Source organism: Podarcis pityusensis (genome assembly GCF_964106645.2).
Source record: "Podarcis pityusensis genome assembly, chromosome: 5".
Lineage (NCBI taxonomy): Eukaryota > Metazoa > Chordata > Lepidosauria > Squamata > Lacertidae > Podarcis > Podarcis pityusensis.
In genome coordinates, this window is record NC_138032.1 from 44,846,522 (window position 1) to 44,872,269 (window position 25,748).

General features: G+C 41.4%; 1 protein-coding gene across 2 annotated transcripts in view; it reads left to right on the top strand.

Annotated features, from left to right (window-relative positions):
- The first annotated feature begins 89 nt into the window (after window positions 1–89).
- The window catches only part of PDCD11 (programmed cell death 11), a 30,283-nt gene continuing 4,624 nt past the window's right edge, over window positions 90–25,748 (top strand). Inside the window, exons 1-29 of one of the 2 annotated variants that reach the window (XM_081006138.1) lie at window positions 90–183; window positions 1,730–1,844; window positions 2,706–2,837; window positions 3,174–3,341; window positions 4,941–5,102; window positions 5,733–5,856; window positions 6,270–6,451; window positions 9,202–9,309; window positions 9,521–9,727; window positions 10,148–10,272; window positions 10,953–11,013; window positions 11,762–11,908; window positions 13,088–13,339; window positions 13,812–13,955; window positions 14,808–15,002; window positions 15,594–15,764; window positions 16,628–16,847; window positions 17,465–17,617; window positions 17,920–18,035; window positions 18,822–19,336; window positions 19,831–19,893; window positions 21,081–21,189; window positions 21,521–21,610; window positions 22,225–22,327; window positions 23,483–23,660; window positions 23,900–23,956; window positions 24,603–24,725; window positions 25,038–25,160; window positions 25,513–25,663. In XM_081006138.1, the coding sequence (XP_080862264.1) occupies window positions 1,740–1,844; window positions 2,706–2,837; window positions 3,174–3,341; window positions 4,941–5,102; window positions 5,733–5,856; window positions 6,270–6,451; window positions 9,202–9,309; window positions 9,521–9,727; window positions 10,148–10,272; window positions 10,953–11,013; window positions 11,762–11,908; window positions 13,088–13,339; window positions 13,812–13,955; window positions 14,808–15,002; window positions 15,594–15,764; window positions 16,628–16,847; window positions 17,465–17,617; window positions 17,920–18,035; window positions 18,822–19,336; window positions 19,831–19,893; window positions 21,081–21,189; window positions 21,521–21,610; window positions 22,225–22,327; window positions 23,483–23,660; window positions 23,900–23,956; window positions 24,603–24,725; window positions 25,038–25,160; window positions 25,513–25,663 (4,284 nt within the window). In that variant the 5' untranslated portion in view covers window positions 90–183; window positions 1,730–1,739. Of the gene's footprint in view, window positions 291–1,729; window positions 1,845–2,705; window positions 2,838–3,173; window positions 3,342–4,940; window positions 5,103–5,732; window positions 5,857–6,269; window positions 6,452–9,201; window positions 9,310–9,520; window positions 9,728–10,147; window positions 10,273–10,952; window positions 11,014–11,761; window positions 11,909–13,087; window positions 13,340–13,811; window positions 13,956–14,807; window positions 15,003–15,593; window positions 15,765–16,627; window positions 16,848–17,464; window positions 17,618–17,919; window positions 18,036–18,821; window positions 19,337–19,830; window positions 19,894–21,080; window positions 21,190–21,520; window positions 21,611–22,224; window positions 22,328–23,482; window positions 23,661–23,899; window positions 23,957–24,602; window positions 24,726–25,037; window positions 25,161–25,512; window positions 25,664–25,748 lie in introns of both variants that reach the window. The other variant, XM_081006137.1, reaches the window with a different exon arrangement.

Below are 25,748 nucleotides of genomic sequence, written 5' to 3' on the forward strand. Positions count from 1 at the left end.
GATTCCTTGCGCTCTGTGACGACTAATAAACCGTCCCGCGAGTTCTACCACGGTCCGGTTTCCGTAAAGCCCACTTCCGGTTCTCCTTTGCTGGCCTTCGAATTCGTTTCCGGGTTACGGAGCAGATGGCGGCTCTCACGCCCGAGGCGTGCCAGTGAGTTGAAGAAGCGTGGGGGACATAAGGTACATAAGCTGAGCTCTCTGGAAAAGAGGGATAATGACGGAAAGGAGGGTGGCCTAAGGAGAGGGGGCCGAGTCCGGGTAAGCTGAGGATTGAGAAATACGGCAAGGTGGGTTGCACGTGTAGAACTAGCGTGGCTGTGTGAGTGCCTTGCGGGTTCGCCGCCGGAGTGCTTGCTGTGACGCGCCTCCGCTCTTCTGTTTGCAGGATCTCTCACAGAAGACATGGAAGGGGGGCTGTGTGGCTTGATTTAACTTCCGTGCAGAAAATTGAATAGTCTGTAACCCTAGAAATCAGGGTGTGGGGTGATCATACCGCTTCCCACCCTCAAACTCTGTTTTGCTAAGGGGTTGGGGGACGGTGGAGTGTGAAGTATGGAGTATGGACGACCGTCAGGACCCCACTTTCTTCCCACTAAAGCCATTCATCCCGTTTTTGTAATATTTTTTTTAAATATTGAAAGCTGCTTTATGGACATAAAGGCAGAGTGAAAATAGTGCTCTTATCTGCCTCAGCTTCCACTTTGTGCCTTCTGAGCTATATAAAAATGTTTATATTTTAAAACTAGTAAAAGATTGCTAGATTTTTCTGAATGTATGTGGGGGAAATGATTAAAATACTGGTATGGTTATGAAGCAAAGTCATTTAGAATAGTGCATATTGTTCATATTGTTTGTGAAATGCTCTTTTTAGTTTGTCATATTTTAAAATACAAAGTTTCTGGGTTTATAATAGCTGCACAACAGCCAGAAATCAACAGGTGAGTTTTTTTCTTGGCTGAGAGATAGAATCATAGACTTGGAAGAGGACCCAATCATAGAGTTGGAAGGGACCCTGAGGATCATCTAGTCCAACCCCTGGGATGCACCCATGCAGGGATCAAACCTGTGACCTTGGTGTTATTGGCGCCACGCTCTAACCAACTGAGCTAATGGTAGAAAAAACTATTTATTGATCTCCACTTATGTAGGCATTGAATACAGTGGTACCTCAGGTTAAGTACTTAATTCGTTCCGGAGGTCCGTACTTAACCTGAAACTATTCTTAACCTGAAGCACCACTTTAGCTAATGGGGCCTCCTGCTGCTGCCGCGCCGCCGGAGCACACTTTCTGTTCTCATCCTGAAGCAAAGTACTTAACCCGAGGTACTATTTCTGGGTTAGCGGAGTCTGTAACCTGAAGCGTCTGTAACCTGAGGTACCACTGTACTTAGGATCTTGGTTCATGAAATAACTCTTTGTGACTTAAGAACAAAGGAAGGACTAGCTTATTTTTGCATCTCTACCAGTAGACATTCAGTTTGAGTAGGTGTGGTACAGTGTTTGCACATCATAGATTAACAATATTTATGAGCTCTTGGTGTCCTGATACTCTCATGAGTGTTGTCTTGTTTTAGAGAATGAATCATCTTCAAAAGCACAACAATTACTTTATTCCTGTTATTTTAAAGTCTGTCCTCATTCTTTGCATATAAGAAAATGTTTGTGTTGGTTTTGCCCTTTTGAACACAATTTGTATATGCAAATAACTTTGTTGCTTCCATTGCAGAAAGATAACCATGTCATCTGTAGAAGAGAATTTCCCTCGAGGTGGCCCACAAAGGAAAAGTCAAGAAGAAAAAGCGGCCAGACAGTCAGCAGTAGAGCAGGATAATTTATTCAAAGTATGCAAACTGTGAACATATTAAGTTGCCTTCTACTAAGTCAGATCATAGGTTCATCTTGTCGCTTATTATTGCCTATTCTGCTTGGTAGCAATTCTCTAACTGCTTACAGAGGTGTTTCTCAAACCCTATTTCCTGTAGCAATTTTAACTGGAGTTGCCAAGGATTCAGCCCAGATTCTTCAGCATTCAATGCATATGCTTTATCACTGTGCTATAGCCCCAGATTGATGCACTGACATTGTTCTTAACACAATAAGTGGTTCTGGGAACTCTTCAGGATAGAAGAGAAATGCCTGTGCTGTATAAACAAGTTTCCTGCCGATTAAACTGTAGCTTCTGATTTTGGCTCATTTCAATAAGCCAGAGTTTGGCCTGGTTTGGGCATAGCAACAAATTGTGGTTAGTTTAGTTTAAACTCGGAAGTGAATGCTTCAAAATTCTTCCTTTGATGTGTGCCAGAGGAAGAGAGAGGAGGTGGAAGACTTCAGCCTCAATTTTGAGCTCACTTGCTTCCATAACACTAAACTGGGTTAGTGCAGGAACTTGTCGATCTCAAGATGTTGTTGGTTTCCAACTCCCACCAGCCCTAGCTATCATGGCCATTGGTTAGAAATGATGGAAGTTGTAATCCAGCAGTATCGGGAAGGTAACAGCATCTCCATTCTTGTTTAACTTTAGATCTGTACAGCTCCTTTGAGTTTCAGACCAGGCCTTCCTTAAGATTAAACTCTCTTAAACATGCTTTCCTGCAGGTTACGTTCATGGGTCCCTTTGCAGCTCTAAAACTAAACTATTGTTTTAGGGAAGCAACTGTCTTTTCAAAATCTTGAAATGTCTTTCTTTTTTTTAACTGTCTTAGACGCAACATGAAGAAGTGACCAAGAAAAGAAAGAAAAACCATCAAGATGAAACAAAGCCAAAAAAACTCAAGATTGAGAAGAAAGCCGTTGTAAAAATCGGTGTTAAACATTTTGAATTTCTAACAGTTGAGGTTGGTCTATAATTTGTATTATGGCTTATTTTCACACTGTGGCAAATAACTACACAATAATAAGTAGTACCACTTCAAATAGTAGCATATGAGACAGGAGTAGATTGTACATCATTGTGGTATTGAGAGATAATTCATAGCATGCAGAAGGCAGTGGTGTAATTTTCCCCTTCCGCTTTTCTTTGGATTTTTTTAGGTCTTGTTAAAAAGGGGACTTACAGCTTTTATTAACATTATACCTTTTTCCCCTGTGGGGGACAGTCCAGTTGTGTAGAACACAGGAGAAAAAAAGTGATTCTGAAAGTTGCTTATTACCTGTCCTTGTTTTTTAAACAGTCCCTCACTGCAGGGGTACTGCTCTTAGGATGCGTGAAAGAGTCTAATCAGTTTGAGCTGGTGATCAGCTTGCCCAATGGGCTCACTGGATTTGTGCAAGTGACACGTATAAGTGATGCCTACAATGAGATGCTGAATGAACAGGTGGCTACAGATGAGCACTTAGAGGTAAGACAAGGTGTGTGTGTTACGTAGTTGTTTGGTGGGTTCTGCAAGTACCACCAAGCAGCAGGTTTCTTCTGTTCAGGGCATTCTCTTGCCTCCTCTGTTTCCTGCTCTGTCCTGAAGAGGTCTACATTGTAGAAGACCATTTAGAGCTGCCTACAACACCTGACTTGCTTTGGTGCCAAGATGGGGAACTTGAGGCCATCCAGATGTTGTTAGCCATCCGCAACAGCTACAGCTAGAGTTGATGTGAGTTGTAGTCCAACATCAGGAGTGCCCTGCCTAGTGTTTTGCACACTGCAAGAATGGGAGGATGTGCATTGAAATTAATATCTTTGGAATTGAATAAAAACGAAAGAAGGTAGACCTTTTTTAAAAAGCACTTCTAGATTTTGATTGACACATCCCATTCCAGTCTGGAACAACATATGCTGTGGTGTTTGCCCATTCTTTGGGGATATGTTTGTATTGAGGGAGAGAAAGGGTTAATAGGTTGACCAATAAGAAAGTCCGGAGGCAGAGCCTACCTGATTTTGAGGCTCAGCCCAGAGGTTTTGACAGTTAGTTCGCTTGGTTCTTTTTTTGGGCAGGGGGGATAGAGGAGTCAGAGACGGGGACAAGACTGCGAGGCAATAGAGTGACAGCGTTTCGAATATATTTTAAAACTTGTTTGTGTTTGAAATAAACTTTAATCTTCATTGTTAACTCTACCTGACTGAAACTTAATACTTCACCGGGGAACCCTGGGTTTCCTCCCCACAAAATTGGTGGCAGTGGAAGAATAAAGTAGTGGTGTACAGGTCAATAGTCGGTGAAATGACCGGGGGCTCTGTACGAATGCCACAAAATTGGTGGCAGAGGTGTGATGAATACATCGTGAGGGGAAAGGTAAATCTGGGAATGATTACCTTATCCTGGGTGTGAAGACATATTGGTGTAGTTGTGGAAAAACCCAGTGTATGAGGCGAAGCCAACGTTATAAATTGAAAAGAGAACTTGAAGCTATTCTGGCAGAGGTTTTAGACTTGTGGTTGGGTGAAGGGATCTTGCAGGGTCGGTGTGGAGACCCAGTGCAGACTGTGGGGACAGAGTCTAAAAGGGAACCTAGCCAGAGGGAATAGCAGTGAGAAAAATTTCTTATCTGACTCTGTTTTGCTGTCAAATCACACTTGACATGCCACCCAAAAAGCCAAGAAATCCTGTTAGGGAAACAACATATGAAAAGTCTGAAGGAGAGGGAAATGGGAATCCTCAGGGAGAAGGGCAGAATTTAGAGGAAATATTAGAAATTCCCTCTGGCTAGTTCCCTTTTAGACTCTGGCCCCGAATTCCTGCATTGGGTCTCCACACAGCCAGTAACATGAATTTCTTTTGGCTTGCCATCTGTATTTTGGAGGAAATAAGCTTTGAATAGTTAAATGGCTGTATCACAACCCCTTCAGTAATCAACATCCTCCGTAGCATGTTCAAAAATTCAGTTGTATTGCTTACAGCAGAACATTTTGTTTGGCCAAAGTTTCAGAGTCAGTGACTAGATATTGCTGTTGCCGTTTTGATATGTTTCTTATTTTAGTCTTTATCCATTAAACTATCTTTTTGCAGGATCTGAATTCTCTCTCAGATCTCTTTACCCCAGGAATGCTGGTCAGATGTGCTGTGGTTGGTGTGGAGAAGACTACTACAGGTCGTCAGAGTATACAGCTAACAATCAACCCCAAAGATGTCAACAAGGCTTTGAATGCTGCCACTCTGAGACCAGGCATGGTATGAAACATATGAATTATCTGTTTACGCCTGCCTTTTCAAAATTATGTCATGTTGCTTACAAAAAATAAAATATAATAAAGCAAAATAAAAAGCACAAAACTACAACAATTAATAACACTTTAGCAGATAAATAGCTTTGAAATGTAAAGTAACAATTGAAAGAAGCAGTAATAAAAACTCAGTGTGATGAATTAAGATGTCTGGATAAATAAAAATGCCTTTACTTGGTGCCAGAAAGTCATCCATGTAGGTGCCAGGTATACAGACCTAGAGAGGGGTTTCCATGGAAAAGAACCTCTCTGGTATCATCACATACCCTAACCTCAGTAGCTGGGGAACCTGGCAATGGGCATCATCAGATGAGCTCAAAACATATCATCTGTTAATTTTTTGTGATTTGATATGGGAAAATGTTCTTGTGCCTTTTATAAGAATGCAGGGAATAGAATTTCAGCAGGTGCAGGTGCAGATATCTTGTCCTAATATTGCTGTGAAGGGTATAGGTCTCATTTGTGGAAGCCCAAAGTCCTGTTTCTTTTCAGGGAAACTTGAGTGCTTGAGGAGGGAGGAACAACAACAAGGAGTCTGATAAAATTTCCTTTAAGCTTACACTTCTTCTCCAAACAGCTGCTCTCTGGCTGCATCTCTAGTGTGGAAGATCACGGCTACCTTATTGACATAGGCATCCAAGCAACAAAAGCATTTATTCCTCGTCAGAAAGCCAAGGCCTACTTGCAGTCAGCCAGCAAAGGTATAACTATACTTAGGAGTACTGGGTTTAAGGCAGGGGGAGAAGCAAATGGGTGGTTTAGAGAACTGTAAAATCTTAGATTTGGGAGTTACCAGAGGCAGAATTTACTGCCCAATGTTTGTGTGTGTGTGTGTGTGTCTGTGTCTGTGTGTGTTTGAGAGAGAGAGATTCTTGAGTACATATCATTGTACAGTAACTTATAAGTGGCCAGCTGTTGCCTGGCTTCTCTTGTTTAGGAAGCTTTTTATGCAAGGTGGAGTATTTCAGTCTAGGATGAAAAGCCTTTTAATGTGATGAACATGTGAAAGGATTTCAGAAGTAGCTGGTGCCAGGAAATAATGGCCATAGTGATAGAAAGGTAATGTCAAAGCTTTGCTGATAAGTGATGATAGTTGCATGTGTTGGTCTCTTAGGGACTGAGCTGAAGATAGGCCAGTACTTCAACTGCCTTATTGAAGAAGTAAAGAATGGTGGGCGGATAATCCGCATGGCCATTGATCAGTCGGAGGTTGCTGCAGCTATTGCCACAGAAGAACAAAACTGGTCCCTTGGCAATTTGCTACCTGGGCTGGTGGTGAAAGCCCAGATTCAGGAGGTAAGCTGTTTTTTACGAATTAATTTACTAATCTTATTTTCTTCTCTCTTGGAAAAGTACAGTGAAATTAATAAATTCTCTAACACATCTGCATTATTTTTTTTAAAATGATATTTATTGAATTTTTTTTTTAGAATTACAAAAAAAAGACAAAACAGAAAAATAAAAAATAAAAATCCATCATTCTCAAATTTTCAACTTTCATTACCTTCTTTCTTTGACCTCCTCCTCCTCCCCTTTTTTGTATCCTAATTAATAATTATCGCAGCAAATCCTTTCCATAATTCATAATATTCTGTCATTACATTACCTTAATCTATTTTCATCTTATCTTATAGAAAACCTTAAAACTTAAAACTTAAATCTTATTTTTACCAACTTCTCATAACCATAATATTCTTACCTAATTCTTTAAACATTTTTGCTAGAGCCAAGTAATTTCATTTCAACATCTTTCCAACATTCATCAATTTTATAAAACAATCCTAATGACAAAAAATAATAAAAAAAAATAAAAACAATCCAATCTTCATCCAGCGTCCCTTCCTCCTGGTCCCGGGTTTTGTCAGTCCTTTTTCCCATTGATCTAGCGCATTAACCTGGTAACCTTATATCCGAGGCCCTTAAGTCTCTTCCATGTCCCTTCCGCGGCTCTTCTTCATATTTTCCTTTCCCTCGTGGGAACTCCAGTTTGGTAATGTTTTTGACCCTTTTCAACAAATCAGCCCCTTTAAACTCCATATGGTATTTAAGAACATGTTTCAGAATCCCTCCAAAATTGAGAGCCCCCACAGCTCCAAACATCTCACGGCCCATTGCCAGACTCGGAAAGTCCAAACATCCCTTCATAGGGGGGTCAATCCAACCCCCCATTTCCAAACCAATCCAAACTTTATCTTTCCAAATCTGGTTTTTTCCAAGTTCATTTGTCAAATCCAAAAGCTCATGTTCCTGCAGGGCCACAGCTCCCTCCATCTCTGGCGCCCAAGATTCAGCAACGTCCTCTCATCTGTTCTGTCAGGGCACACTCCTGATTTAGTTCCTGGGTGGGCTCCATATAGTTTCCCACTGCCTGTTCAAAAGTTCTGACCGCATTAGTCATCAAATCCGTCTTCTCATTTAACTGAACCAGTAGGGCATTTGTTTTACAGAGAGCACGCAACAGAGCTTCTGAATACATTGTCCTACAAGGTCACAAGTCTATTCCCACGATTGTAATCTGTGACAGCTGCAAGCTCCCTGGAATTAGTTACAGTTTCACAGTCTCCCTCTAGGGGGAAAACTTCTATTTGTTCTTTCTTTTAAGGACAAATTTAGCAACAAAGTCTCTTTTTTAAGATATTTTGTCAATATTTATTCCTTTAAAATGTGAAAGGAAACAGTGGAATCACTATGTTACTCTTCTTTTAGCTATCTGTCAAAAGCATTTGTCTCTGGTCAATGAGCTTCAAACATCAGTCCTGACACCCCGCTCCAGGATCAGGACGGTGGAAAGTTACTTTACTTTAAACCCACTTCTGCAGGTTTAAACAGTCCAAAAAAGATCCCCCTTCTTCTCCTGCTACCGAAGGGGGGGGGTTCAACAATTTTAAATGATGAAAGCCAATCCTTTAGAAGAGATTTTCTGAGCTCTAGTTTACGTTGTCTTTGCTTTATTCTGTTTACAAAGAAACGGAAGGCTGACTTCCTGTTTAGACCTTCCCGTTTCAGTACCAAATTGAAGTAAATTTTTAAGTCCAATTCCTTTCTACTTGCCAGTCCTTATTTAAAGTCCAATTGTTCAAAGTTTAAGTACTCACGGGTGATTATTTTAGATGCCAAATTGTCCCAGGAAAAAGGCAGCGCTCTCCGGCAACGGCTATGCGGCTTCGCTCCACGGAAAAAGCAGTTGACTCACAGCACCGCGCCACTTCCCCCTCTTCGCTTCGGAGCCCGTTAATGGGTTCCTTTGCGGGTTGGGGGGCGCCAAGGGTGCCCGCCGAGTCCCATGGTCACAGGCTTCATCCGCCTGTGATTTCTAAAAGGGTCCCCGCTTCGCCGTAGCGGAAAAGACCCGTTTCGCGCGGAGCTGGTCCCGCCAGTTCAGAGGGAGTCCGCCATTGCCGATGGCGCCACCCCGGAAGTCGGGCCACATCTGCATTTTAAACAGAAGATGCACCCGCTTTTTCACAGCTTTGAATTGTTCCAGTCTGACTACTGAGGTTGGTTAAAATATAAGGATAATTGCAAATGTAGAGGCTTTTTGTTGGAAACATCTATGACCCTGTGTCTGAACCATATGAGGTTTTTGGTTTGTTTTTTCTTCTAGCTTAACCTAGATTTTAAAAAATCTCTATAGGGTGATATTCAACATTAGCCCTACTCAAGCCACCCCATTGAAGTTAATGGACATGACTTAGGTTCATTAATTTCAATGTGTCTACTCTGAGTAGGACTTGGTTGATTACCACCCTAAAATGTTATTAAATCTAGTGATTTACAGCACTAGAAGACATAATTTGGAGCCACTAGCAAATTATGTCTTCTAGTGCTGTAAATCACTAGAAGACACAATTTGGAGCCACTAGCAAAAGAATCATTAATATTGTATACGTATAAGAATATAATACATATAAACCATAAAACACATTTACATTTCATGACAGCCACATTAGAACTCAATATTCATTTAATATTCAGATCTGTCAGAGAAATTCTGTTTAATTTTACATCTTGCAGGGCAATTTTTGTTTCCTTTTGAATATTTCCAGGTGACTCCTTTTGGAATTTCTCTCAGTTTTCTGTCTTCCTTCTCTGGACTTGTGGACTACATGCATATGACTTCTACAAAAACAAGAAACTACTCACCAGGTCAGACGGTAAGTGATTTTATAGCAAGGCTTAAATTGTGTTAAGGTGGTGCTGCAGGACTTGGTTAAGATATGAATTGAACAAGTGCATCTCTCTATGGTTTCGCCATAGTCATGGAGGCTAGAATGTTTAAGAGAAGTAAAGTACCATTCTCAGCACATTCCCTATTTTTCCTACAAACTTAACATCTCACCCCCCCTTTTGTGTTTTCCCCTCCAGGTGAAAGCATGCATTCTCTTCAACAATCCTACCTCCAAGGCAATACGCCTATCTCTGCGCCCAGTTTTCCTCCAGCCTGGCACTCAACTTGGCAAGCTGTCTAGTGATCAGATTGGCAGGGTAGTTCCAGACTCCACAGTTGAGACCTTTCTCAAAAAGACTGGTGCCATCTTCAAGCTGGATGGTGGCTGCCTAGCTTTTGCACATGTAAGTAACTCGATGCTGATTGCACCTTGTAGGAAGGTAGACCCTTTCAACCATCATGGCTGATGTTTGGAGAGCAGTACATCAGCATTTTGCCCGTTACCGATTCAATACATAGATGTGTCTTGGCATCTGTTTGTGAATGTGTTATATGATGTCTTAATTTGTCCTGGAGAAGAGCCCAGAGTCTGAAGGTAGCAAAGAGCTTTTCTAGATTCCTTTGTTGTTTGCTCACCCTTGTTAGATGCAATCATAACCTCTGTTGTCACATTGTAATTCATATTGGAAGGTAGAATCAGATAGATGCAGAAACTAGGCTTTGCTTTGCTTTCTGGATTACAGCAGGGTTAATCTTAAACTAGAAAACTGTCCGGATTTATAATTTAATCTTCATTTTCTGCACTACCTTTATACCTCTTTCAGATAAAACATCTTTCAGATACTGCCAAATCTTTCAAACCTGCAGCATTCAAGCCTGGAAGCAAACATAAATGCCGAATTATTGAGTACAGCCCAATGGATGATGTGGTGGTGGTGTCTCTCAAACAGTAAGCTTTAGAGTGCAATTTGAGTGAACCAATCTGTGACGTGTCTTTATATACTCATGTTTCAAGCATATCTCCATGTCTTAAATTCTATGCATAGATGGAACTTCCTTATGCCTAACAGATAATCAATACATTTCAGTTGGGTCATAAGTCCCATTGCTTTCAGAACAACTGAGATGGCTACATTATGCACACCTGTGCAGTGGATTGCATTTGCACATTTTAAAAATTGGTTCCATAGGTATCCAAACTTTCTGCCTTCAGGTGATGTTTTGCTACTTAAGTTACAAATGAAATTCTGTTGAGGTCCTTTCTAGCATCTGATGAATTTCTGTCCAGGCACAGCCATTAACCCACCCCATGTACACCAAGGCTAGATCATGGCACACAATGTGAATGATATTTAGCCCAATGATACCCTACCTCATTTAGATCATATATACCAAGTTTCATACTGACAGCACAGATATAAAAAGAGCCAGTATGGTATACAGTGGCAGGACAGGAACGTAGGAGACCAGGGTTCATATCTCCACTTGGCCATGAAGCTCACTTGGTGACCTGTTTAGAAGGGCAGGAGGAAGAATTGGAGGTGGGGGAGAATCAGTTCTCTTTACTCTTTCATCTGTTTCTCTTCCACCACACAGATCAATTTTCACTTCCCTTCTTTTTGTTTGCAGACACATTATTGAGGCTCCATTCCTGAGATACCATGATATTCATCCTGGACAGGTGGTGGAAGTAAGTTCAAGGAGAGAAAAAAATGTCCTTGGAATCTTGTTTATCTTGCTGAACAAACCTGAGGCGAGGGCTTTGGTCCAATTTTGTCCTTGTGTGCTAATCTGTGTGCTTAATGCATCTTTGAACCTAAATCCTGCTGTGTGACATTAATGGAACACTATTAATTTCACTGTAGCCTAGCAAAGCCGTTGCATTAGTTGTACAGAAATCAGTCTGGTTTCTGCTACATTTCACAAAGTTACGTGCAGTGGATTTGCCTATCTTTTAGTCTGTGTAATCATGCTTTGTTTAGATACTTATATGCTGATTTTTAGGCAAACCTTGCCAGGCAGTCTAGATCAAAAGATTTAAATAATGAGCATCAATTAAACTGTATGATAAAACAATAAACATGAGCTTCAAGGGGAAATGTAATTATTGAAAGCTAGATCTCTCTTCCCTTCAAAATGGTTCTTAAGTAACACTGTAGTAGCAGCTGAGGTGAGAGGGACGCTTAGGGGCTGGGGTAGCCAATGTGATGCCCTCCAGATGGCTGCCCAATTTATATCCCAACCTTCCCCCCAAATGAGTTGTTGGACTGCAGCTCCCATCACCTCTGACTGTTTGTCACGCTGGCTGAGGCTGATGGGAGTTGGAGTCAAACATTTGGAATGCCCCACATTCACTACCTCAAAGTTAGATGGAGGGCATCTCCTCTTTCTGTACTAGTTTTTCTTGCTTTCTGATCCCTCGTTCTTTTGGACTTTAGGGCACGGTGTTAGCTCTGAAGCCCTTTGGCATGCAAGTAAAGGTGACTGAGCACATCAAGGGCCTGGTTCCCCAACTGCATCTGGCAGATGTGCTTCTGAAACAGCCAGAGAAGAAATACAGTGTGGGAAGCACTGTCCGGTGTCGGGTAAGAACTCTCTGTAAGGGACCGCTTTGCCCTGATTTATCGATTTCTCTAGCAAGGAGAGACCAAGGGGGCTTTCTCCATGCAATAATCTGCCTTTATAATGAGAGCTGCTGTGGTTCTGTGGGTAACATTAGGTTGGATGTGCAAAACCTAGGTTCAGAATCCCTCTCAGCCATTGTGTTTACTGTGTAATCCTTGGATTAGTTACTATCTCTCAATCTAGTTTATTCAGAGTTGTAGTGAATCTAAAATGGGGACAATGACATGTGTTCTTAATTTCTAATATTTCTATTTTACCTACTCAGAAGTCAGGCTCGCTGAGTTCTGTGGGACTTGCTGGCAGGTGTGTAGGATTACAGCCCCACAGGATGAGATGTAGACAGTGTTTCCGTCTAGGCAGGAGTTTGCGGCAGAATTCTGGGGCCCCACTCAGCAAAATGAGCAGGAGAGCCCCCCAATTCAGTTAAGCTGGCTTGCTACGTATTTAACAAAGTGAAGTAATAAACATTACCAATTAAAGAGAGGATCCCACAGTAGGACCTTTAAGAGTCTAAAATTACAATCCTTTCTTCCTTTGCACTGACTTCAGCACTGACGTCCTTGACTTTAGCACAGACTGCAAGCCCTGCTTTTGGTAGGCAACTTCTGAGTGCAACTTCTTCCAGCAGGGCTTGAAGTCTGCACCAATCAGATGATTGCTGCTAACTTTAGAAGGGATTGGCTCCACTTGGTATTTTAAAGGTGCTGAATGCAAGCCCTGCTTGCCTCGGAACAGCTGAGAGCACACTTTAAGGCTCTGAATTGCTCCTTTACAAATATGTCTTTACCCTTCCCACATCTGATATCATCTGACATCAAGTGTTGGGCAGGTGGGTGTGCCTTGGGAAAATGACATTGTCAGCCACATTAGGACCCATGTAGTGGCCTATTTAGCTTGCAGATCAGAGATTCCCCATGCCTATTTTGAATAGTTAAAGAAGTGTTATTCAGGTCCTGTTACAGGATGAGCTCTGTCTCTGACAGCTACCTCCTAACCTTTTGTAGCCCTTATTTTTCTAAGCTGTATTAGGACTGATCCCATGAGTTCCAAGCTGACATTTTGGACGTTCCTTCATTTTGGTTCAATTGTAGTTTCCTGCCAGTTGGCATACATAATTCCAGTTTCTTCTTCTCCTCCAGGTGCTTTCCTGCAATCCTGAAGCAAGGAAACTCGCTCTGACGCTTAAGAGAACACTTGTCAATTCCCAACTCCCTGCCCTTTCCAGTTACGAAGATGCAAAGCCAGGCTTGATCACCCATGGTTTTGTTGCCTGTGCTAGGGAGTTTGGCTGCATTGTGAAATTCTACAACGACATAAAGGGCCTTGTCCCCAAAAATGAGCTCGGCGGGGCACCTTCAATTGTTCCTCAAGAAACATTTTATGCAGGCCAGGTAAAAGCTGGGTAAAAGTAAAAAAGTCTGATTGTCCTTGATATAATTTTTTTAGTTAATAGCTGTACACATTTGCATAACAGATTTGCATAACATCTTTAATGCACATACATTTGTTTAGTGATAGAAGATGAATGGCAGATTATTGTTACTGAATTCGCAGGACCCTTGATATGCTTATGTAGTAGGACATAGCAGTAGTCTCTCTTCCTCTCTTGAAAAACATTTAAATAAAAGTTTTTGAACTACTAGTAAAATGACTTACATTTGTTACTTTAACACAGAGAGATGCATAAAGCCAGTGGAAAGTTACAGAACTTCCATGTTTTATCCAGCTAAAGTGGAGGGAAATGGGTTAGGACCCAGATAGGATGCAGTAGAGGGATATCTGGGGACACATTCAGGTGGTCCTGTTTTTGAAGTGAGAGTGAACATGCCTGCAATATGAAGATTCTTTTGTTTTGCCAATCAGGTGGTCAAAGTGATTGTCTTAAAATGTGAGCCTGAGCAGGAGAGACTGCTGCTGTCATTCAAGCTGACAAATGAAGCACAAGCTGAGGATGGTGGAGAAAAAAAGACTTCAAAGAAGCGAGAAGTAACATACGAAACCGGACGGGTAATTTATTCTAAAAGATGTCCCTTCCCTTTCCCTGTTGACATTCCCCTGAGGATGCTAGGAGCAAAGACAGGAATTTATGATATTTCTAACTTGGGTTTTATTTCATACAAAATGATCAGATTATCAGATCATATATCTTAAGAAGGACTGTGCTATGGGGTCCCAATTATAGTACTACTTCATGCAAACATGGAGCATTTCTGTTGGATTTAAACCATTTATTCTAACTTGAAGTGTTCTGCACATCAGAATAAATGCTTGATCTGGTTGGTCTAGATTTAAATTTAAACATAAATTATTATCTTCACTTTGAACTCCCCTCCCGTGTTCATCAGTATACCAACACTTTATATTGTTTCATTGATAATCTAAGTAAAAATGACTATTGCACTTACTTAATCTAAGCACAACCAGAAGGGCAGCTGATTAGGCATTTAGCGATGCGATGATGAATGTTATCTGTCAACTATATTCTATCCTGTTCCCCACCTCCTTTTAAAAAAGAAATTCACAAACCAAGAACTTATACAATGACCATTAATAATGAACTATTTGTTGTAGATATTGCTGCAGATTTATTATGCTATTTTTGTTATATTCAAATAAGAACTGGTTTATTTATTTATATTGATTATTATTTCTATGATCCTTGTTTATAAAACCCAATAAAAAGTTATTACAAAAAATAAAAAATGCTCCTAGACTTTAACTTTGATTGTTGAGATTATTTCTTTCTTTTATCTTTTAAGTTGCTTGCATTTTGAGAAACCTTGTTATCCTGGGAATATTGCATTTTAGGTGGTGGTCTTCCACGTATTAAAAAAGTGTTGCCTTTTTTCTCTTGCTCAGATTGTTGATGTAAAAATTCTGAGGAAAAAAGAAGATGGCCTTGAAGTTACAATCTTGCCGGACAATGTTTTTGCCTACCTTTCCACAAATCATCTCTCTGACTATGTGTCTAATAGCAAGTTGTGGTGGTCCTGCCTTAAAGCAGATGATATTCTCCACAGAGTGTTATGCCTCCATGACAAGGGAGGTCATGTTGTATCCTTGTAAAGTCCAGCCAAGCTTGGTGAAATCATTTAGCCATTTTATGTTGTACAACAGCATTAACTTGCATTGCATTGCATTGCATATATTGTCTCTCAGACAAGTGACCTTCAAAGATTCTGTGTCAGTTTTACCTCTCTGTGTCTATGCAGTCTGAAGGAAAGAAATTGTCTTAGAAGATTTTTTAGATGGAGGGAGAGTAGAAGTGAGCAAAGGTTTTTGTAGCCTTTAGTATCTTCACCACCTTGGTTTTTGGATGAAGCAATTATTCCCTTTGCTTTCTTCAGTTTTTTTTTTTTTTTTAAATGGCTGCCTGCGAATTGGGATCCCGTGGAATCTTGTTGCTGACAGAACGTTTTATTCCCCCCCCCCCTGCAGAATCTGAATGGAATCAGGAGGTTGGTTGCAACATGATCTTACTTTTTGGCACTATTATGTCCTACATCCCCTGTGTTATAACAGTCTGCCTACCTCCCCCTTTATGTTGATAGGCTTTGGTGAAATGCTTGTTTTGTGGCTGCCAAATAAAACCAAACTACCAGTACGCTTCTTCTCCCCAATTTTATTCCTTGACCCATTGTTTAGACCCTGAGCAGAAAGCCATCGGTTATTTCAGCAATTGAGGAGGAACGGGTGGTGAAGAGCTTTTCAGACATCCAGCCTGGATTGCTGCTGACTGGCTTTGTGAGAAACGTCATGCCTTATGGTGTGTTTGTGGAGTTTCCATATGGTCTGACAGGGCTGGCACCCAAGTCGGTAAGGCATGTTGCATTGTCCCTACTAAAATAGGTTTATTCGCAGATGTTGAGGAAGGGGTGCTTTCTAGTTGAAATAATCTCTTAGGCTGCACTACTCAAGGATAAAAGTTCCTGATGAGATGAGTTCTCTAGATGGATTTGGAAGTAAGGGCACAAAATAATACATAGGAATTTCCTGCTTGCAAGTGGTGTGAGAGAAGCTGTTTCCTAGTGGTATGTTTTGAAATGCAGGCACTCAAGATGGCCCCCATCCATAGGCAAAGGTAAAGGACCCCTTGGATGGTTAAGTCCAGTCAAAGGTGACTATGGGGTACAGCGCTCATCTCGCTTCAGGCCGAGGGAGCCTGCATTGCTCCGCACACAGCTTTCCGGGTCATGTGACCAGCATGACTAAACCGCTTCTGGCACAACCATCCATAGCCATGCCCCCAAAGAGCATTCAAGCACTTGTGCTGATCCATATATACACTTGTCGCATTCCCCAAAGAGCAGTAGTACATGGCACAGTTCCCAATTTATTAGCATCAGCTGACTGTCAAAGAATAGAGGTTTATAGAACAAATTCGACTTTTAAAACACATTGAACGTTATCCAAAGATCTTCAGCTAGCTGAAAATGCAACCTTTGGTCTTTACTTAGAAAGGCAAACAATCTAGCGATGAAATGTTAATTAGACTGCTAGCATGAGTAGCTAATAGAGCTGTCTCTAACTCAGCCTAGGTAAAAGGTTTCTTGTCTGGAACTGTTTTGATTGCATTCCTTCCTTTCTGGAAGTCTTGAGGCTGGTGGTGTTGATAGCTCTCTTGCAAAGGCACTCTTAAGGAACAGTATTAATTGGTTCTTATCTCCTAATTGCTATAGGCAATGAGTGACAAGTTTGTGACAGACACCAAAGACCATTATGTGGTAGGTCAGACTGTAGTTGCCAAAGTGACCAGCATTGACGAGGAGAAGCAACGCATCCTGCTGTCCCTGAAGGTGTCTGAGTGCTCCTCCGAGGATTCTGTTTCTGAGAGTTTCTGTTTGCTGCACAAATACTTCAAGGAGCTGCAGGAGATCAAGAGTATCACGAGTGGAAGAGGTAAAGGCTGTCATGTTGATAAAAGATGGCCCATGGAAACCTTGTGTTGGCCACATACACACAGTGGATGCATGTGAGCGTCCTGGTTTTGGGGAACAGGCTTGGAGCACCTTTTCTCAACATTTTGTCTGAATTCAGGAGGCCTAGGAACTTTTCAAACTTTTATTTAAAGAGAGGTTCAAAGATTCAGTTTCAGGTAAAACATCTAGTCACTTGGGGTGGTTTTCTGCTATATGTGATTGCCAAGTGGGTTTTGCTTAACTTGCAGTTGGAGAAAGATTACATTTCTTTGACTGGCACTTTATTTCTGGGTGACTGGCTCATTTGCTATGAGCTTAAAAGACCCCATTTTCCCCTTCCATTTTCATATTGACTTAAAGATACAGTAAGAAAGTTACTTTCAGGCACCAGAGCATAATTCCTCAAAATAAGGGAATCCACTCATTTTTAATAGTTAATCCTTCTTATACTTACTCTGACTTTCTATAGTTCAGCGATGAAACATCAAGCTGCAAATGGGACTTAGTTCTTTCTTTATCCTCAGATGATGTTGGTGTGATAGTTCAGCGATGAAACATCAAGCTGCAAATGGGACTTAGTTCTTTCTTTATCCTCAGATGATGTTGGTGTGGTTCAAAAAGTCTGTGAATTAAAACCTGGGCAGAGGCTGATGCTAACGGCTCGCAAAGTCAACACTGATGGTTCAGCACTATTTGATAGCACCTCTGTTTCTGGCTTAACTATAATGGCTACTCATAGTCACCTTGGAGGTAGGACATACTTTGTGGTCTTTCCCCCCTTGTCTACTTTGTCCTGATATACTATATTTTGCTCTTTGGGTTGGAAACAAATAATTGATTGCAAAAAGTGGAGTCTTTTTGAACAGTCTGAGCAGCAGAAGTGTGTCTGAGACCTGAGTGAATTCTTGGTTTTTCTCCTGACTCAGCTATCAGTGATGTAATGTAAATAAATAAATAGTGTCTCTTACTGAAATACTGAAATGCAGTTGCTTCATTTTGCCCCAGTTATATCAAGCAATAATCTTATGGTGCATGTTTGTTTGTTTTTAAAGGCAAAAACATTGCCCAGGGTGAAAAAACAAGAGCTGTGGTTCTCTGCATTGATTCCCTAGAATCAAAGGTCTATGTGTCGCTTAGAGAGGAGTTGCTGTCCCCCAAGCCTAAGAAGGTATGATTAGCCTGAATTGGCTTTTATGCTGGATACTAACCTGTGTAGCTGGTTAATAACAGAGTCATAGAAGAGAGGTTCATAGAATACCATAGAAATGAGCAACATATGAAGAGATTTCAATGGAATAACTAAGCCAGGGGTGGTTGACCCACCCGCCAGAGAGCTGTTTTTGCTTCCTAGTCAAATTTTTCTGCCTCCAGCAGCAGCAAAGAGAAAGTCAAAGTAGACACAGTGTGGGGAGGAGAGATATCGGTATGTCTGTACAAGAGTGATGTATAGCCTTGATTACCACTTGCATATGACCCCTGGAGGACTGGGCAAAGGTGAATACAGTCCTTGGGACCAAAACAATTGGTTAGCTTATATTCAAATGTCAGGGGGCCATAATGAGGAGGAGGAAGCAGCTTTCCCTTCCTGTGTCCTAGAAGGAATAACTGGGTTTAAGCTGCAACTTCTTCAATATTATTTGATCCTTAGGAAAAATTGATCACCTGTTAGGCACACATCTGAGAAAACCCCAGGGAGTGTTGGCGTTTTCTGCTTTTGCCTAGGAATTCAGCTGGGGCCTAAAAACGAAAAAATGTTGTGTCCTGAGAATTTCCTGGAAATTCCCTGGAAAGTGCATTGCTGGAGTTTTTCTGATGAGGGTAAAACATCTGTCAGGAATGCTTTTAAATAATCGATTTAAGCCTTGGGCCAAAATGGCTGCTGAAGTCTGTACCAGGTTTTGTGTGTGTGTGTGAGTGAGTGACTTTCTCTGGATGTTATTTCTGTGTTTTCCAGTTAAAACAGAACTCTCAGCACCAAGCCATCGTGCAGCATGTGGCTACAGAGCATGCAGTTGTTTCACTGGTAGGAAATGGTCAGCTGGTTGCCATACCTGTGGCTTCCCACTTCAATGACACTTTCCGCTTTGATTCTGAAAAACTGAAAGTGGGACAGTCGGTCCTAGTGGTTCTGAAAACTCTCCAGCCAGGTGACTGTGGGCTCTTACTTGCTGTTCAAGATCAGAAGAAGAGAAAGGCTGTAATCAGGTCACGGCGTGAATCTGAAACACTTGGGGAAACTTCGGCCATTGTGAATCACTCGCTGTGCTTGGGAGATGTGGTCAAAGGAACTGTCAAGTCAATCAAGCCTACTCATGTCCTAGTGGCAATTAATGATCAGCTGATCGGCTCCATTCATGCATCCCAAATCCTGGATAAAGTTTCCATAGGCACCTTTCCAACATCAGTGCTAAGAGTTGGACAGCAGTTGACTGCTCGGGTGATTGGGGGCAAAGACATTAAAAATCACAGGTAAGATCCCCCCAAGCTTCTGAGTGCCTTTTCTGAGTTTTAGCCAATTATCAAATTTTAGTTCAATGTTCTAGCAGGCACAGAACTTTCCAGATCTGTGTCCTAAGTGCAAGTGTTGTCCTCATGCATTTATTGCCCTGTTACTAATTTTCAGTCCAATTAAAGCATAGTCACTTGGCTCTCTTCCTACCTGGATATAGACCCATTTCCATCTACAGCTGACGAGGAGGCAACTTGCAATTCTCTGTTGGAGAGAGGTTACCCAGAGTGGCTTTTCTCCTCCCACTCACTCTAGAAGCAGGACTTAGGCAAATTAAGGAAACACTCACTTTTGTGTGGAAAAGACTCCTTCCAGTTTTAGTCCTGCATGCTCAGAGAGTGATTATTTCCCCCACTAGAGCAGATAAAGAGGGAACTTTGAAAAACTATCAAATGCTGAAGGGCCACTTACAACTGGAGTAAGGATGATGTGCTAATCTGCTCTTAATTTTTAGGTATTTGCCCATCACCCATCCCCATTTTACCCGTACCTGCCCAGAGCTCAGCATCCGACCAAGGTAAGATAGCCTTTAGATACTTTGTTTGATGAGGTTTTACAACATGTTAAATGCTAACAGATACACCTATCCAAGCGTCTCCTGGTCTGAATGTTAGTCAGTGACAGAGTAGGGGTTCTCTACATAAAATTCTGCATCTTGGAACATATTGCACAAATATGTTAGACACAAGTGACAATTTGCTTAATTGTAATGATTCTGGCATTTAATAATAATAATAATAATAATAATAATAATAATAATAAATAATATTATACCCCACCCATCCAGCTGGGTTTCCCCAGCACTCTGGGTGGCTCCCAACAGATTAAAAGCCGAATAAAACATTCAAGTCTTGAAGACAAGAGAAGTTCTTGGTGGGTGCTAGGATTGTAGTATACATTGAGGGGAGGCAGCCTAGAGTTTTACAGATAGGAAATATTGGATTGGTTGGCAAATGCTTGGACCTAGAAATATTGGAAGGGAGCAGGGAGTGGATCTCAAGCTGTTCGCCCTCTAAGGATACATGGATCTATAGAGACTGCCTAGAACATGTCTGGTGATCAAGCTATTTTAGAATGATGGCTTTAATTTTAAGTTGCTCCTCTTTTTTCCAGATAAGATAGTAGGCAGTTCCCACCACTTTCCCCTCTCTATCTTCAACCCCCCAACCATATCCCACAGCATTCCCAAGGGTCCTCCAATGCCCACAAGCAATTTCCTTGGGGTGGGAGTTCATTGAGCTGCAGTAGGAGACATGCAAAAACTTGTTCTGTGAACTCTCTTTTACTCAGAGCCAATTCATTCTAAATCATGGGAAATGTCTGTATATCTCCAGCATCCTTGCTGAGAATTTACCAGTCCTGTAATAGACATCCTGGTATGTGTCTTGTGCACTATGTCCCTTGCTTTTGATTGCCAACCTAAAATTGGGAGTCCTGTATTCTACATGAGCTTGGATAGGAGATACTTTGATCAGGGACAGGGGAAATAATGACATGTCAAAGCAAAGAAGCTAAGGGCATAACTGGTGTGTGTGTGTGTGTGTGTGCGTGCGCGCTATTGGGCTGTTGTTTTTATTTTTATTATGTATTTTGTGATTTTATATCTTGATTTTATTCTGTGAACCGCCCTGGGACCCCTGGGTATAGGGCGGTATATAAATTCAATAAATAAATATAAATAAATAAATCTCCACTTACAATCAGTGAGCTGTCTGGAGAAAGCAAAACTGCCCTGGGTCCAGAAGATGGCAATCCGGAAGAAATACTGAAACCCTTTAAGCCTGGGCAGACGGTGACATGCTTTGTTAAGAAGGTGAGGCCTAAGACTTCTCTACCTTTGCGTGGCAAGGGTTTTCCCCTCCCCCTTCATTTTAAAAAGTTGGGCCAGTCTTCACTGTAGATTTGGGAAGCATGACATGCTTCAGAATACTATGGGTTGATGCAATTTCCCAATGGGGTATAGTGTCCAAAATGTGTGGTTGTATGTGTGTCCATAAGCTCTTGTTTCACTTGGGTTGGGGGGGTTGATGTGGAAATTCTGGAATAATTTATAGGATCTATTACCAGGGAATGCATGGTAAAAACTGGACTCTCTTTTCTAGTGAAGAGTTTTTTTATTTTCTCCTGTTTGCTTCTATTCTTAGTACGCTGCAGCAAATAAATGGCTGGAGGTGGAGGTCACCCCTAACATTAGAGGGAGAGTTCAACAGCTGCTACTTTCCCTTCGACCCACGGTAAGTAATTGCCAAGGAATGAAGGGCACAGGACTCTTGCAGGAAGCTACGCTCAATAACATGAAAATCTGCAGTAAAGAAACAGAAGCATTAAAATGTTAGAAATGTGTTGTTCTGGCTATTACCAGAGACACAGCCATGTTAGTCAAACAAAGTCTGAAAGCATTTTTTAAAAGGCTAACCAATTTATTATGACATAACCTCTATATGCCATAATAAATTTGTTAGTCTTTACAAAGCCAAAAGGATACATCCTTGGGATTGTTATTTTTTGTCCAAGTTAAGCTTTAAGAATTCTACAGCCACATAAAAGCCTATTTACATAGTCAATAGCAGTCACAGCAAGGGTTGCTTCTTTCAGGATAAGAGGAGTACAAGGCTTTTTTTGTTCAGATTTTCACTGGAAAGGTGTAGGAAATGTTCTGGTCTCTCTCAGGGCATTTCCCAAATAAGTACACAATTTGAAACCTTAACTATTTCAAAATGGTTTTTATGAAGAGCTAAACACTAGCCCAGTTTCCCCCCCCCCCCATGCATACCACTGTGGGGAATTCTTCACAGGCACAATTAAGTGGTTGGATGATGGTAATGATCAGGTCATTCTCTCACAACAGGTCTTAAAACACGCAGGGAAACACTTCAGAAATGGACAAGCTTTGGCTGCGACGGTGACCGGCTCTGATGTCACTGAAACTAAGCTCCACCTGTCACTTACAGGTATGATGAGAAGAGAGTGCCACAACATTAAGATCCCAGAAAGAGACAGCCAATGACGGTCACCCTCCATCTAGTCATCAGAGGCTTATAAACCCAATTCTATATGCTCACAATAACTCTGATCCTGTAGTTCCTTGTATGTGAAAAGCTTCAGATGTGTCATGGAATTCTTGAGCATGAAAGGGCTTTCCATTTACTCCAGTGTTGTCTCTCTCTCACACACACAGCCCCATGTTCTTATCCACATTGTACGCATGTAAATACCTCTGTGGCATTGGAGCTCCATACACGTTAATATGCTTGCAGAAAGCGGGGCCAGGATGTATGCCAGTCAAAGTGAATGGATGAGTAATCATTTTGTAGCTCTTGATGATGATGCCTTTAGTAGTAGGGGCTTGTTTACATCAGGAAAGTGGCACAACTAGAGGATGAGCAACCAAATGCTGAGCAGTGGCTGTTGGTCATAGGACTTACCTTTATACCAAGTCAGACCAACTGTCCATTTAGCTCAGCATCGTCTACATGGACTGGCAGTGGCTCTCCAGGGTTTCAGGCAGCTGTACCTAATGATGCCAGAACTTGAACCTGAGACCGTCTGTGTGCAAAGCACTTGTTCTCTACCACTGAACTACAACCCTTTCCATGTTGGTTGGGAGCTACCTCCAGCGCTGGAGACAGTATTCCTGCAGTTCCCAGCTGCTGGGAGAAACAAGCAAGAGAATGTTGTTGTATTCATATCCTGCTTGCAAGCTTCCCTTAGGCACCTGGCTCACCACTGTGGGGAATGGGATACTGGACTACGTAGAGGCTTTCATCTGATCTGACAAGGCTGCTCTTCTTGTTCTGTTTTTGTCTCTCCTGGTGGTTCTGACAAAGTTTGAAAGACAGTGTTTATGTGCAAGGCAGCGAGAGTATATTTCCTTGTTACTATTAGAAGTTGAATTATAGTCCTTCCCTGTGTGCCAGTAAAGTTCCTGGTGCAATTTGTACTAGGGACTGGATTAGGTCCTCCGTATGTGGGAATTGATTGTAGATGCACTTGGGGTTCAGGATCCAGCCTGACAACCTTTAAGTGTACTGTATAAGTAGGCCATAGGGGAGTGGGGTATTATAATATCTGACTTGATCTCTTTGAACCTCCTCACCCCTGAACAGGAGTTTACTCTCTGGAGAAAGGAACCATCACGCTAGGCTATGTGAGCAAGGTGATTCCGCATGTTGGCCTGAATGTTGAGCTTCCCTTTGAAAGGAAGGGGAAAGTCAGCCTTTTCCACCTGAGTGATTCATATGCTGAGCAGCCACTAGAAATGTTCAGCATTGGGAAAATTGTCAGGTAAGAGTCTTATGCAAAATCATGTCTGTAGACAAGCTGAGGGAATTTTATTTGACAGTCATTTAACCCTAAATCCTTCCTTGTCTAGAGCTTCATTGGTTCTCTTAGATCCTTAATGCCCTCATGAAGCCCATGACCAAGAGCAGTTATCACATAACTAATTTAATCCCAATATTTTCTGTGGGGAGGGTCTTTTCGAAACGTTCAAAAGTTCCATGTTTTCTTTTTCCTGCATACAGGTGCTATATCCTTTCCAGTGAAGGTAAAAAAATGGAAGTGTCCCTTCGACAATCCAGGTAAGGATCTACACTCTAAATTTAGATGGGGAGAAGATTAAATAATAATGATGATGATAATAATTAATAATAGAAAATACTCTATATCCTATTGCACAGGTTTTCAAAATTAGCATAAATTGCCCTGCTATTTGGGACATAGGAAGAGGGAACCTAACATTTGGGCCTAAAGTGCAACTACAAAATTTTGGATGGATTCTGCAAAGCAGATAAATGGATTCTGCAAAGCAGATAAATATGTGTCCTTTGATTCGTTTGCTAAAGTTGCTTGCTGTTTTTGAGTTCTTGAATTTTTTTTAGAATACTGTGGTTTCTTGTTTGTTCTTGACTTTTTTGTGTCCAGTTCTTAAGAACAGGGGAAGTAAAGAAATCCCACTAGGACTTCTACTTCGTTCATTGCTTTCTAAGCTCTAAGCTTTTTGAGGGCAGCTAGAGCTCTACTTTTCTTTATTAACAAAGTGGAGATAGAAGTTGTCAGCATTTTAAAACCCTCGCATATGTTGCAATAGTTTCTGTACTATGGATATGGAGATCTTTTTACTATATTGTCAGGATTTTCCGCTTTGCAGTCACCAGAAGTGTCCTTTCTAATAAAGAAGCCTATCCAGAAATAGGGCATTTCACTACTTCTCCATTTTTGTTATAGGATAAATCCCAAGAGCCATTGTAAAGTGGAAGACCCTGAAATCACATCCCTCGATGATCTTCAGAATGGTCAGCTTGTCAGAGGCTATGTCAAATCCATCACTCCATCAGGCATCTTCTTTGGGTAAGTTTCCCTTGCTGACCATAAAAAAGCGAATTCCACATTGTGAATTTTTGTTGGAATGGTGTCTAAATAAATTGTAAAGCAGTTTGGAGCCTATAGTTCTGGAAGTCAGGAATGGCCAATTGTTCCATCTCGGAGCAACTTTACCTAACCCTGAACAATCTGAATAAATTTTAATCAATGAGGGGTGGGGTTGAGTTTGTCCACCATTTCACTTATAACATTTTTCTTTTAAGAAATAAAGCTGGTCTGCAATAGGAGCAAAATAAACCTGTGTTACTATATGCCACTATCTTTTTTCCCCCTTGGCAGGTTGTCTGACTCGGTTGTGGGTCAAATCCCACCACAATTTATCTCTCCTCTCTTCATCTCGGATAATTCATTGTGTGCAAAATACATACATGCCGGCCAGTTTCTTACTGCCAAGGTTTTCAGGTAGGTGTGATGTTTCCTAATAGAGGGGTGAATCTGGGGTGGAAAATATTGCGGAGACACATGAGGACATTATGGTTCACAGGACAACAGAGACCAGAGTTCAGATATCACAACAGTTGTGGGCTAACAGGTGGTATTGGGGAAAGCATTTCTATATTTTCCTCTGCTCGCTGTCTTATGAAATGGAAATTATAATGACTACCATAGAGTGCTGGTGTGATGCTCAACAAGTTGAATAATGTTAAAGCCTGTGTTACTATTAAGAAAGTACTGTGTAGGTTTAATGTTTATAGCAGTTCCTTATCTCTCCTGCCACTTTCTTTCTGCCCCTTCTCTTTTACTCATTCTGCAGTATAAATAAAGAAAAGAACCTTGCAGAGCTCTCTCTCCTTCCTGAAGACACTGGGAAGCCAAGCATTATCCCAGAGTCCCTGGAACTGCCAGTTGGTGAAAAGGACGTGCAGCCAAGAAAGCGAAAAAGGGGAAACTCTGAAAGTGAGCAGGTATTTATCCTGGAAAAGGGGGTTTTAACCCCACTGTTGATGTGAACAGTTATCCAACGATGCAAACAAACTACACACACAAAAT